Below are 14,738 nucleotides of genomic sequence, written 5' to 3' on the forward strand. Positions count from 1 at the left end.
TGTTTAGTCAAGGCTATGGTTTTTCCAGTAGTCATGTATGGATGTGAGTTGGACTGTGAAGGCTGAGCGCCGAAGAATTGATGCTTTTGAACTGGGGTGTTGGGAGAAGACTCTTGAGAGTCCTTTGGACTGCAAGGAGATCCAGCCAGTCCATTCTGAAGATCAGACCTGGGATTTCTTTGGAAGGAATGATGCTAAAGCTGAAACTCCAGTACTTTGGCCACCTCATGCGAAGAGTTGACTCATTGGAAAAGACTCTGATGCTGGGAGGGATTGGGGGCAGGAGGAGAAGGGGACAACTGAGGATGAGATGAGATGGCTGGATGGCATCACTGACTCGATGGACGCGAGTCTGAGTGAACTCCAGGAGTTGGTGATGGACAGGGAGGCCTGGTGTGCTGCGGTTCATGGGGTTGCAGAGAGTCGGACATGACTGAGCGACTGAACTGAACTGAAAGATATTAGATCTTAATCCCTGGAACATGTAAAATGCCACACCTTATTTGGAAAAGGGGCTTTTACAGATGTGATTTAAGGATTTTGAGATGAAGTTATTTTGGGATTATCTGGATGGATCCAAAATGCCAAAGGCTTCCCTTGTAGCTCAGTTGGTAAAGAATCTGCCTGCAGTGCAAGAGACCTGGATTCAATCCCTGGGTTGGGAAGATTCCCTGGAAAAGGAAATGGCAACCCACTCCAGTATCCTTGGCCTGGACAATCTAATGGACAGAGGAGCCTGGTGGGCTGCAGTCCATGGGGTCATAGAGTTGGGCACGACTGAGCGACTCACACACATAAAGAGAAACTACACACAGCAGTCAGTCAGGTGATAGAAGCAGAGTCGGAGAAAAGATGCTATGGAACCACCTTTTAAAGTGAAGAAAGGGACATGAGTCAAGGAATGTAGCTCCAGAGGGAGTGTGGCCCTGCCAACACCTTGATTTCAGCCCAGTAAAGCTGATTTCCAACTTTTGGCCGCTAGAACTGAGAGAGAATTGATTTCTGTTGTTTTAAGCCATGACATCTGTGGTAATTTGTTACAGCAGCCACAGGGAACTAATGCACGTACCATGGCTAGAGACTTCCCTAAGCGTTTGAACAAAACAAAGGTCTCTACCCTAATAGAGCTTAAACTCTATTCTCAACAGACAATATGCCATGAGTATCATTAACAAGTGAACTGCATAGCATGTAAAAGGTGACAAATGATAGGTGAAAAAGGCAAAAAAGTAGGGTGAGTGTGGAATTGGTAATGTGTGGTATGGCTGGTGGGCAAGTTGAAATTTTAAATACAATGGCTATGGTAAGCTTCCCAAAGAAGGTGGTGTTTGAGACTAATGTTTTAATTTGCGGTATTCATTTTTTAAAAAGAGGACAAAACTAAAGCACTGGACAATAATACTGTGTAAGTTGGGGAAGAGGTGATCAGTATTAAAGTTTTCTAACATCTTTATATTAATTGGGAGGAAAATTTAGACATTCATTTTAGATTTTAAGCACACATACTAAGATATTGAAGGTAATCAGTAAAAGAAAAGAAATAGAATATATAATTTCCAGATAAGTAGTGGGGAAAATGGAATAAGAAAGTAAACAAACAGAACTCAATATATGTATTTTTTTTAAAAGCTGAGAAAGGAGAAAAAGCAAAGAAAATTAGGATAGAGAGCAATCAGTAAGATGTTAGAAACAAATGCAAACAGATATACTTTTCCAGTTAAAGGACAGAAATTGTCAACTATATTTAAGTAAAAAAAAATGTTAATGTATATTATGTAAAAAAAGGACAAAAATTTGTCAGATTACGGGAAAAAATGAGAAAATTCATCTAACATGAAGAGCCTCACCAAAATATGAGAATATAAAGAAATGCTGTTAAGCAATGAAGAGCTATACCAAGCAAATACTAGACAAAAGTCAGAGTAGTTATTTTACAACAAAATACTAAAACCAACTCAAGAAGAAATAGAAAATCAGAAAAAAACAACTGTTAAGTGGAGAGATTGAATCAATAATCAGAAATTCCCCATAAAAGCAAGCCCAGGACCAGATAGCTCCATTGGTGAATTCTAGTAAATATTTACAAACACCAATCCTCAACTTTGAGGACTTCCCTGGCGGCTCAGATGGTAAAGTGTCTGCCTAGAATGCGGGAGACCTGGGTTCAATCCTTGGGTTGGGAAGATCTCCGAGAAGGAAATGGCAACCCACTCCAGTATTCTTGCCTGGAAAATCCCATGGACAGAGGAGCCTGGTGGGCTACAGTCCCATGGGGTCACAAAGAGTTGGACACGACTGAGCAACTTCACTTTCTTTCTCAACTTTGGGGCTTCCTCAGTGGCTGAATGGTAAGAACCTGCCTAACAATGCAGGAGATATGGTTGGGTTCAATCCCTGGGTCAGGAAGATCCCTGAAGAAGGAAGTGGCAACTCATTCCAATATTCCTGCCTGGAAAATTCCATGGACAGAGAAACACAGTAGACTATAGTCACTTCATGGGGTTATAAAAGAGTCAAACACAACTTAGTGACAAAAACAACAAATAACTTCTCAACTTTAATCTAGACTAGTTTCATATTGACTTTGTAAACTATCTGACTTAAAGATTTGGATGAAACAATGGTCATACTTGTGCTTGATTTTTCTAAAATAGGACAGTTAAGAATACATACTCACCTTGAGGATTCCTAGAAATCACCCATTACCATCCCTTCCCCTCTACACTCCTATAGCATTATCATCAAACCACCACAAAAATAAAGAGAAATTTTAAAAATAACACTGACAACTATGAATTCATTAATTATTAGGAAGAAGATTTTTAAGTTCTGTGGTTTTATAACATTCTTACAATATCTGAATTTTAAAGATCTGCTCCAGAAATTTTTTTTAAATAAAAAGTTTTATTGGAGAAAAATAGAACCACCACGTACACAGGGAAAAGAGCACAAAAATTCAACTGATACAGAACTGAAAGTCACAACTACTCAATGTTGTTTGCGATTACTTTTCCATTTCTTAAATGGCTTCCCTCAAGTTTTAAAACAGTCTTGCCTATTTTTTTCAGCTGAAATAGCATCAGATTTTCAAAACATTAAGAGCCTCAGCGAAGGGACCAGCTTTTAAGATAACAAAGGTGACACCAAGAGTCTTCTAATACGACCAATTCTACCGAAAAATTCCTGAAGCACATAACTACTGAGTCTGGTAGAACAGTAGCTCAGAGACCATCAGGGATTAGTTAGAACACTGACTTAGACGGTCCAGTATGCAGAGAGGGCAAACAAAAAAGCTGCATTTCCCTGTCAGATGAGTTCATGTAAGAAAACCAACGAGGTGCTAAGAAAATACAGGCAATGGCTGCTCAAAATAATTAAGGCGGCATTCTAAATACCACATATTATTAGACAACAGTGTGTAAATTGATGCAATTAGAAAACAGGCAGCTTAAAAAAAATATGGTCACAGGTCCTTGAGAACTCAATAAATCAATCAAGAGCAAACACAAGAGCTGAAAGTCTTCTCAGCTGAGGGTTAGGACCTAGGTATTCTTCCCAATAGCTTCAAATAGTCAAGGAAATAAACTGCTGCAAAAAGCATAATAGCAGTTCTGATTTTTCTAAACCAAAACAAAATTTCTGCTTCTCTTCCAAGATCAATTCCCTTCAAAACTTCAAGGAAAAACAAACAAGGAAGCAAAACAAAACCCCAAATACAAAACCAAAAAACCACTGATGGTAAAGAGAAGCTTTTACTCACATTATCAATTTGAAAAAAACAATACTTTTGCTGTTTTCTATGTATGAACAATCCTAGGACATTCCTCTGAAAAGCAGGTGTCCAGTGGCTATGAGAACTCTTTACCTTCAAGCAACTTTGCAAAGAATAAGATCAGCTTAATACAGAATTTGAAATCCCAATGAGGGGGTGTGTGGGGAAAATGAGGAAGGATCTAGTTCTATCTAGGGCTTTAAGGAAGTTAAAATAAGGATAACAGGAAAGACTAATATGCCAACAAAAAAGGAGAGTTGCTGCTGCTGCTAAGTTGCTTCAGTCGTGTCTGACTCCTAGCGACCCCATGGACTGCAGCCTACCAGGTTCCTCCATCCATGGGATTTCCCAGGCAAGAGTACTGGAGTGGGTTGCCAGTGCCTTCTCCAAAGGAGAGTTGAGGTGCTTCCAAAAAAAACTTTGGTAGAGAAAATAGGAATGCTAAATCCCAGGAAGCCTGTAACAATCTACAATTGGTCCAAGTCAAAGACAAAACTATCCAAACAATTTTGAAGTCTAAAGGAAGTTGAAAACTAGTTTGTGAGTTTTTGCTCTTGTAAAAAGTTACAAAATATGGGTTTGGTCTCTTTTGCAATGTTCATATTATATTCATTTTTAATACGAAGAAATAGTTGGGTTTTTCTCTCCTACCATGTTCTTCTAGCACAACTGATCAGCAATTTTCTATTTCAGCTATTTTTATAAGTACCTGTTACTCAGCACAGTAAACTCAGGGCTGAACCATATACACACATCTCATAAATGGAACATTTTAGGATGTGTGTATACAAGACAATATGTAAGCAACTGTCCCTCTACTTGAAAACTTGTTTCCAAATAAAAAATTTAAAAACATCCCTTTCAGTGTAACAGAACATTACTTAGTAAAATATCAAGAGCTATGACAACATATTTTTCTCTTCAAGGGAAATCACAAAACAGGTGAACAATCAAGTCCAGGGTGGTTTTTCTATTTGATAAATACATCCAGAACTCTGTACAGTAAATAAAGTTTGCATGCAGTTTAAGTATCTTTAAATGACATTTTAAGCAAATAAACCTTTTGCTTCATAATTAAATGGTGTATAAGAACCCCCTCCTCCTTCTTTAATAGCCATAAGGACCTCTTCCCCAGTTCCAAATAGGAATCATGAAAACCGGGTACTTTCTTAAAGAGTTTTCTGCACATCATACTAAATAACATGCAAAGAGTTCAACAACATTCTTTTTAAAGGTAAGTATTACTCTTTAAATGGGCATGTTAACCACTGAAAAGTCACTCAACTATTCCCATTACACTGTTTCATTTGGTCATTGGTAGTATAAAAGAATTCAAACAACAACAGGTTAGTTTAGCCACTGGCTATTGTGTATGACAGCAACTGCTTCAAGGCCAACAACATTTTATGCAATGTAATTGTACTGGTTTGGATTTTCTTTGTCTCTTTCCATGTAGTCTCGGTCAATTAGAGATTCTATTCTCTTCTTAAGATCAGCAGGCTGTAAGAGAAGGCAAATTTTCAGTGCATAGTTCATAACCCCCTGGCGCAAGCCCCTTTACCAATACTCAATTTAAAAGAAAAAAAAAAACAGCCTTCAAATCTCCTTAATTTTATTTTTTTAAACTTAAATTTATTTATTTTAATTGGAGGCTAATTACTTTACAACATTGTATTGGTTTTGCCATACATCAACATGAATCCGCCACGGGTGTACACATGTTCCCCATCCTGAACCCCCCTCCTTCCTCCCTTCTCCTTAAAGAGGAAAGCATGATGAAAATAAATCAGGTTAAAAATGTTTTTCTACTATACATATACTGTCATATCTTGTCCTATTGTTATATAGTACATTCTCTATTTTAAAGAGATCTGCTAAGAACCAGCTATTCTCTGCGCAAATACAAAAGACCATCATAACTTCACACGAAGAACATGTTATAGTTTAAGGAAACAGAATGCTATTAGTTTTGCCAAGATGAGAAGATAACCAGATCCTAAATTTGGAAAAAAGCTGGTTCTCAAAGCCAGGCTTTGTTCCTGTTGTTGTTGAGTAGCCAAGTTGTGTTCAACTCTTTGAGACCTAATGGACTGTAGCACACCAGGCTCCTCTGTCCTCCACTCTCAGAGTTTACTCAAATTCAAAGTCAGGTTGCATTTTTATAAATTACAGATATACTATGGAAATCACTATTTACAAGACTACTACAACAAATGGCTTGATAAGTGAAGTTATCATTTCATATTTCAGATCTCTGTATTTCAGGTTTAATGTAAGATTTAACTGTTACTTGCCCAAAATGATTTTAATTTTTAAATTCTCCTTGTTGAGAAATCAATTAAGAAAGCTTATAGCTTGTTTTCAATTGCATTCTTAGCTGTTGGGCAACAAAAGTCCACTGTCTTTTGTATCTAGCCTTAAAGAGAATATAATCTTGCTTGCTAATAGCTTTTCAGATTGTATAAAATGCCTACTTGATCAAGAAAGTTAGAGGGAAAGTAGTTTGATTGGGCAGTCAAAATTTCAGTGAAGTGTAAATTCCAAGGTTTGAAAATCAAAATGACTTGCTCTTAATTATGGCAAAAGACCAAAAATATCAGCATATTTATTATAGTGGTCCTAAAAACTTCCTTAGCTAGCTAGTATCAGTGAGCTCTCTGGCTGGAGGTGAAATGATTGTTAAGGCATAGGATGAGGGTGAGAGTGTGGTCATGAGGAGACAGTATCGTCAGCTAACAAGCATTTGTGTGTCAGGCCCAGTGCTAAGTTTTTACAAGTATCATCTCATTTAAGCTTCACAATAATCCTATGAGGTAAGTACTATTATCATCTCCATTTTACAAAAGAGGAAAACAAGCTCAAAAGGTGAAACAGCCGAGAGTCTATCCAAAGTCTAACAAGTATTTATCATCACAAGAGTCTGGGAACCTTCGAAAACATGAGATACAGTCCAGTACATACCACATTGTCTAAGGTGCTTTATTACTGGGGATTTATACTGAAACATAGCCATGTGATGACTAATTTTAGTTTGCCAGAACTATCACTAAAGTTTACAAAAAGATGCCTAATGATGACATTATAGAGTTTTATTAAATTGGAATATAATTGCCTGTATGGTTTTTAATGGCCCTTACACAAGCTAACTAAACAGAAGACTTAATTAAAATAACCAAATCTGTCAAATAGCAAGGTATTCTTAGGAGAAAAAATTTTTTTAAGTAACAAGCTAAAAAAACATTAAAGTGAATAAACTTGAAAATTTCAAGTTTCAGGTATGAGAGCTTTTATAAATTGTTTTCCCCTTTTGTCACAGCTGCCCACATATGCCAACAAAGGTTTCTTTTTCAAAAATCATATATATGAGCATGAGAAATGAAAACTTTTGTCCCTGTAAATAGTCTTGAGGTTTTAGTCAATGTTTTTAAGATTTGTATCTTAAAAATCTAATTTATACATACATATAAAACAATATAATTTTTATATATAAGCAGCTCAGTAACAAAATAGTGAAGTACCTACCTTGACTGGAAATTTCAACTGGTTGTACACTTCTGAAACAAGGAGATTGTGGCTAAGTGTCTTTCTCATCTTCATAATTCGAACAATTGCAGCATCAATTTGATATTGTCTATCTTGAAATACTCTTTCTGTGGTACTAGCTTGTTCTTCAACCTAATAAAAAAAGTTTTAAACTTAGAAACTGTACCTGAAGTGAAACCTAAATACTTACAAAAACTGTACGTTTTAGGGCCATGACACAATTAACACTTTAAATATGCTGAATTATCAAAAGAAACCTCATAAATACAGACAATGACAAAAAAAATACCCTACAAACATAATTCCTGTTTGTCCTAGGGTCCTGTATCAATGAAGTAATGCCAATTTTAGTTAATAGAAAAATACCATCTTGGTTTTTCTAGAGAGACAGCTGATGAAGAATGTATCATTTCCTTTTACTCTGTTCTCAAAATCTTAATGTGTCACAAGCAGTTGCTGACCAGATTTCTGTATAACATTAGCTTATCTGTAAAAGTGACTGACACTGACATCTGACTCAAACAAAATATGGTACCACCCAGCTAAGCTAATTAGAGTCAAACTTCTTTTTTTTTAGAGTCAAACTTTAAAATTTATTTTTATTTTGTAATATATAAATCAGAAATGCACAGTTTAAAAAGCCAGTTAACCAATTTTAATGTTACAGCTAGCATGTTCCTCTTTAGTACTTAAATTAAGAGTAGTTTGGGCTTTTTTATTTTTTGCCACACTGTGCAGTTTGTAGGATCTAAATTCCCTGACCAGGGATCGAATCTATGACCCTTGAAGTGGAAGCACAGAGTCTTAACCACTGGACTGTCCGGGAAGTCCTTAGTTTGGGCAATTTGTAGTCAGCTTCTTTCTGATACAGCATACATGTTTTAAAATGACATGGTAATTTAAGGGAACATCACACCTTTGATGTGAATGTTAACAAGACAGGAACTTGTCTGCAACACTGACCTCTGTGCTATGCTAAATCACTTCAATCATGTCTGACTCTTTGCAACCCTATGGACTACAGCCTACTAGGCTCCTCTGTCCATGGGATTCTCTAGGCAAGAACACTGGAGTGGGTTGCCATGCCCTCCTCCAGGGGATCTTCCTGACCCAGTGATTAACCTGTGTCTCTCATGTCTCTGGCATTGGCAGGTGGGTTCTTTATCACTAGTGCCACCTGGGAAGTTTAACATGGACCTCTGAAAGTGAAAGTGAAGGTCGCTCAGTCATGTCCGACTCTTTGTGACCCCATGGACTAGACAGTCCATGGAATTCTCCAGGCCAGAATACTAGAGCGGGTAGCCTTTCCCTTCTCTAGGGGATCTTCCCAACCCAGGGATCGGACCCAGGTCTCCCGCATTGCAGGTGGATTCTTTACCAGCTGAGCCACAAGGGAAGCCCAGGAATACTGGAGTGGATAGCCTATCCCTTCTCCAGCAGATCTTCCCGACCCAGGAATTGAACCAGGGTATCCTGCATTGCAGGCAGATTCTTTACCAACTGAGCTATCAGGGAAGCCCACATTGACCTCTACCCCATATTAAAACTTTTTCTCAAGTACTACATTAAACCTTGTTGGGATTGAAACCAACTGGTTTCAGCAAATGCAGCAGTTGCTGGTTTCCTTAATAAAAGTTTCTTACAAACTCAAATGACAAAAACAAAATATTTACTGTTGATCAAAAAAGTACTAACTAAATCATTCCATTTTCACCAAGGAAGCTGGCAGAGAAAGAAAAAGAAAATATAATCTTCAGTGCTGGCGAGGGCACAGTGAGACAGGCACTCATGCTATTAGTGTAAATTAATGTATTAAGACTCTTAAAATGTCCACACTCTTTAACCCAAAAGATCTACTTCCATGATAAATTTATAAGGAAAGATCAGAAAGATTAAGATTTAGGTACAGAGATGTACCTTGCTGTTTTATTTATAATCCTAACAAGTTATAAATTTAACTGCCCAACAATAGACATTGGCTGAATAAATTATTAGAGCTGCATAAAAGAATATTGTATGGCCATCTCCCACTTTATCAAGATGTTTAGTAGCATGGAAAAATAAAGACCTAAAATACACAAAAAGCAGTATATAAAACTATGTTGAGTATTAGGCCCAACTGTGTACACCCTACCCCCTGCTGCTGCTGCCGCCAAGTTGCTTCAGTCGTGTCTGACTCTGTGCGACCCCATAGACGGCAGCCCACCAGGCTCTGCCATCCCTGGGACTCTCCAGGCAAGAACACTGGAGTGGGATGCCATTGCCTTCTTCCCTACCCCCTGCAAAACCCTGCAAAATCAAATACTGAAATACACTGAGCTAGATACAGGCCCAGATAATATTAATGCTGATGGTGGTATTCTAGGCTAAAATCTTCTCTATAAATCTTTACTATGAACACATATAATTCCAGTACATAAGGATGAGGAGAATGCAAAAAAAAAAAGTACCGTTTCTTTCATCTGAATTTGATTGATCTTTATCCTGAAAAGTTTGTGCTTGAAATCATCATTACAAATGAACTTGTCACCATCTTCAATATCTTTACCCTTTGGATTTTTCGCCAGAACTCTGGCTTTGCCACAGGCCAATGACTGCAATGTTCTCCTTAACTCTCCATCCTCTGAAGAAGAAAGAGTGGTTTAGCTATCTGTTACTAGCACATCAACATGGACAGCTATATTCAACCTCAGTCTAGCTTCTACCCTACCCATCTATTACAATTGTTTCCCTTTTCCTTAAGGTTCATGAACAACATCCTCTTTATCCCATCCAATCGCTGGTAATCCTGGTAATCCTCTAAAGGTTCATGAACAACATCCTCTTTATCCCATCCAATCGCTGGTAATCCTGGTAATCCTCTAAAGGTTTCAATTATCACTCCATGTGGATCACCATCACACCTTCAGAAATGACATCCCACTTTTCCCTAGTCCCACATTTAAAGGCTACCTCCACCTGGCTCTTTCATGCTCATCAATTTCAGTATGTCCAATATTTCAGTCATCATCTTCCCCATAAAACTGCATCTTCTTTCCAACTGTTAGTCATGAAGCCACCAACCTATTCTGGTGAGAAATCCTGGAATCATCTTTTAACTCTTTCCTCTCCTTCATCCTCCATGTATCCAGTAGTTGCTTCCTTACAGAGGCCTTGTCTCTCTCCTCATTGGCCTCATTGTAGTCTAAGCTCTTTACCCCACGAGCTTCTGGCCTGGAATCTCTTCAACTTCCAAGCTGCCCTACTATCTACTGATTCTTGTCAAGCTGCCCAAATGACTCCTGCCCAAGGTGTGCTCATTCCTTTCTCCATACCTTTTCTCACGGTATTTCCTCCTGCAACATAACTAAAATTTGAAGGCCCAGCTCAAACCCTACTTCCTTCATGAAGGCGCTCCCCACTGTGCCAGTCCATAGTCATCTCTTGCTTCAATGAACTAACACACTCTGTCAAAACCACAGACTAGTACTCACTGGTTGTGAAATTATTTTAAGTGTCATTTCCCCCTTTCCCCATGGTTCTAAGTGCTGAGGAGAGGGATTATTTCTTTAGGGTCCCCCAGACCACTTAATCAAGTGGGCTGCACATAGTGGACACCAAATAATGCTTGCTACAAACCTATTCCAGTAGCCTGCTTGATCTCTTCTAAGCTGAACTCCTCTCCCTCATTAAACATTAGCAGCACCAGTGTTTGAAAAAGAGAGACCTGGAGTTCTTTTTTACCCTGTTGGAGAAACAACAGTGTTTAGCCATCACTTTTTTTAAAAACCACATGAAGATTAATCAAGTAACTAATCTCTTACTGGAAGAGCATTTTTCAATTAGTGGATTTAAAAAACAGATTAACATTATCCAGAAAAGCCAGTATGTTCAATTTTGGAGGGTTTAGGTGTGATCCTACCTAAAATAGGGAGGAAGGATTGAGTGACCTCTCTACAGGTCTTTTGTAAGCCTTATAATTAAAACAGAACAAAGTAATGAAAATTAATAACTCAGCTTTATGTGTCATTACACATATTTATTACAGCAGTAAGAAATCACTATTTCAATGCATTTTCAATTTGTCTGATTCAGATTAGTCATGAAAAGCTGTAGGATTTTTTGAAATTAGATATAAGAACTGTTCCCCTTAACACCCACTCTCTTCTCTAGCTCCCAGCAACAAAAAAAGAAGTTTCCTGTCAAAAGTGGCAGCTTGAATTTTGCATCCACAGGTGGGGAAAGGATGTGGGAGAAAAGTTACTGGTTTTGTTTTGCAGCAGAGCCCAATCAAGTGTGGAAAAGACCACATTCATATACACAGAGCTGTGACAAGCTATCACTATGTCATGCACATATGTAAGACAAAGTTATAAAACACCTTAAAAACCTTCAAGTTAAGAGGGATGATCTCAGTATCAAAGATGAAGATGAAAACTAAGTTGGGGGAATATCCACTTACCTCTTTAAACTCTGCCTTTAGTACGCAGTGTCCTAGAGTTGATTGCCATTGAAGTTTCCTGCCACTATGTTTGCCAAGGTAAAATGTCTTGAAAATCTCCTGAAGTTTTACCATCTACAATAAATAATGCTTTATTTAAGCTCTGAATTCCAGTATCACATTCACTACTTTTTTATATTTACATGTGTAAAAATGTGTGGAAGTTTTAAAGACTATACCCAATAGGGCCACTGATCACTTTGATGTAAGGTAATAACCACCAAATTTAATAGTATTAATCAGATTTACCCTCTCTGATCTGTCTGCAATATTTTATCATCCTCTCCTTTAAAAAAAATATTTATTTATAAACAGTTGCAGTATATGGGATATAGTCCCTGACCAGGGATCGAACCTGGGCCCCCTGCATTGGGAGCTGGGAGTCTTAGCCACTGGACCACCAGGGAAGTCCCACCCCCTCTTCTGAAACATTCATCTCCAATGCTTTTTGTGCCTCTGTACCATGCTGGTTCCTTTATCTCACTAGTGTTTCTTCATTAGTTTCCTTCATAGGTTCCTTTTCCTACCACCTACCAATTGTGAGCCTTTTTCAAAGTTCTGCCTTAGGCCTGTTCCTCTTGTTTCCACATTTTCTCTCTTAATGAGGGAGATCTGTTCCCTGGCCTTTTATGATCATCTTCATGAAGGACTCAGTATCTATCTCTCTAGCCTTAACCCCTTTCCTAAGCTTCAGTCTTGGGTTAAGACATTTCCCCAGGAGTTAGGACGGATTTACTCAAGTATCCATCACTCAGCTATCCCACCCTCCAGCCCAGGTAATATACCATCAAGAATTTTTGAGAGTTGGGCAGTGACGGGTACTAATACAATCTGGGGATCTGAAAGAAGAGTCAAGGACATTGGCTCCAAACTCAGGAATTGGCATCTTAAGCTATGCTCTAATGATACTAAGTACAAGAGTAATATAAATAAAAGAATAAAACATTAAAAACACTTGACATTTGGTGTGGGTGTGTTTACACAAACTTTTAAAACAGTAACTCTTACCTCTGGTGGTAAATGAACTTCCATAGGCACATATGTTGGCCAGTAACCCATTGTCAGGATATTCACAGTTAATTCAATATTCCCAGGTACATTCTGGTTCTGCATATACTACAATAAGATCAACACACACTGAGATCTTAAAATATAAAAATGCATACATTTCATGCCATAAAAATGACCCATTCAAGAAGTTCCTCACTGTAAAACTACACGTGAATACTGACCATCTTTAAAATAAAAGACAAAACTATTAAAAGGACTATAAATGAAGCCTATATTAAAAGCGCCAGAGAAGTACACCAGGTAACGTTTTGCTACTATGTACACAAGGATCAGGTGATTCCTTCAGAGGCATTAACAACTTAAATAATTTCTCACATATGATTGGGCTGTTATAGGATTTCTTCTTCATTCTTTTCCCCATACCACCTGCAGTATCCATTTTTGGAGACCCCTATATGGCTTGGAAACCCTGGCAGCAACCCCCCATTCCTCAGCCCACCAGCCAGCCCAAGTGTCTGGTTTTTCACTTGTTCCACTGTGTGTTCGCAGGGAGTGACCTGAAATGGCGGAGGAAGAAGAAGGGGAGAGGGCAAAGCAGGTAAAACCCTATTCTGTAGCTACTACAGAGGACCCATGATCCTACTAACCCTGATCTTTCTCTTGAGCCTTCCACTCTCATCTCTCATCATAACATAGTGGTAAAGAAATCACTGTTAAAACCCTAGGAGAGGAAAATCTATCTTGCTATCACTATTACCTATAATCGTAAATGTTTCAGAACTAGCTTCTACCAACATCTGAACAATATATAGATCTAGCGTTTCATTCCCAAGGTCCCCAAAGGCTTATACAAACACTCTATCACCTCTTCCATCTCCATCACTAGCTCTGAACATGCAACCACCAGTGATTAGATGCTAGAAGCCCTGCTTTCACTAGCTACAGCCTTTCCTGTTCTGACTTCTTCTGCTCAATACATTTCATCTCTATTTTTGTGTTATTTTGGGAGTATATTGAGAATAAATTTTGAAGTAGGTCAAATATACTTACATTTCATTGGTGATTATTTTCTTCTACTGTGACTATCATCTAAGTTGCTATGAAGTATTTATAACAAATACAAGTTTCTACTTATCCTCTTCAGTACAAACCAAAGTAAGGAGACAACTAAATACATTTAAGTAAGTTGGAGGAATTAAGAGTTTAACTCACTTTTACCTGTTTGAACTGAATCATGATGTCTTTAGAAAGTTCCATGTCTTTAAACATTCCTTCAAGTTTGCTGGTGAAAGCAGCTCCACATTCTAGTAAAGATGTTTGTACATTTACAATATTTTAAAGTGGTTAAAAACAAAGAACTTTAGAATTGAAAACATGAAATGTAAAACTTACTTTAGGATGAAATATGGTCTGTAAGTATTCATAAGAATAAAAAAAAGCCTTACCCCAAAGTGTATGCCCCACTAAATCAGAGTCAAATCTTAATCCTGTAGTAACTTTATCTACTTTTTAGGCACAAGATAAATGGGAAATTTTATACAAATGATTAAAAACAAGAACAATGTTTTATTTTTTTAAAAAATCATGACAGCTCTGCATATGTAAATAGGTTGGAAACCTCATGAGCTTACTCAATTTACGTTTTTAATCATATGAACTTACAATGACTGACGAAAGAGGCAACTGACTGAAAGAGTAGAAATTAAGCTAATATTTTCTCTCAGAAATTAAAGAAGAAAAGGATCAGAAGAATGACAAACATACCATGTTTAAGTTTGGACAGCATTGATTTTTCAGCATCTACAGATGCACTTTTCCCAACTAAAAGGCGCTTGGCTAAATCTTTCTTATAGAAGGCCTCAAAAACATCCTTACCTATATAAATCATAAAACACAACTCTTATATTCCAATATAAGGTTTTGACACAGTTG

General features: G+C 37.7%; 1 protein-coding gene and 1 long non-coding RNA gene across 3 annotated transcripts in view; one reads left to right on the top strand and one right to left on the bottom strand.

Annotated features, from left to right (window-relative positions):
- The window catches only part of LOC138931167 (uncharacterized), a 111,424-nt gene that overhangs the window by 41,518 nt on the left and 55,168 nt on the right, over positions 1-14,738 (top strand). The window contains exon 2 of the long non-coding RNA XR_011446429.1: positions 13,356-13,404. This is a non-coding gene — a long non-coding RNA (uncharacterized lncRNA). The remainder of the gene's footprint in view (positions 1-13,355; positions 13,405-14,738) is intronic.
- The window catches only part of CUL4B (cullin 4B), a 32,416-nt gene continuing 20,562 nt past the window's right edge, over positions 2,885-14,738 (bottom strand). Inside the window, exons 14-21 of one of the 2 annotated variants that reach the window (XM_070292061.1) lie at positions 14,571-14,681; positions 14,019-14,110; positions 12,804-12,911; positions 11,757-11,870; positions 10,934-11,039; positions 9,766-9,938; positions 7,295-7,447; positions 2,885-5,272 (exon numbers count right to left, since the gene is read on the bottom strand). In XM_070292061.1, the coding sequence (XP_070148162.1) occupies positions 5,177-5,272; positions 7,295-7,447; positions 9,766-9,938; positions 10,934-11,039; positions 11,757-11,870; positions 12,804-12,911; positions 14,019-14,110; positions 14,571-14,681 (953 nt within the window). In that variant the 3' untranslated portion in view covers positions 2,885-5,176. The remainder of the gene's footprint in view (positions 5,273-7,294; positions 7,448-9,765; positions 9,939-10,933; positions 11,040-11,756; positions 11,871-12,803; positions 12,912-14,018; positions 14,111-14,570; positions 14,682-14,738) is intronic. The other variant, XM_070292060.1, reaches the window with a different exon arrangement.

Source organism: Ovis canadensis, chromosome X, assembly GCF_042477335.2.
Source record: "Ovis canadensis isolate MfBH-ARS-UI-01 breed Bighorn chromosome X, ARS-UI_OviCan_v2, whole genome shotgun sequence".
NCBI classification, from domain to species: Eukaryota; Metazoa; Chordata; class Mammalia; order Artiodactyla; family Bovidae; genus Ovis; species Ovis canadensis.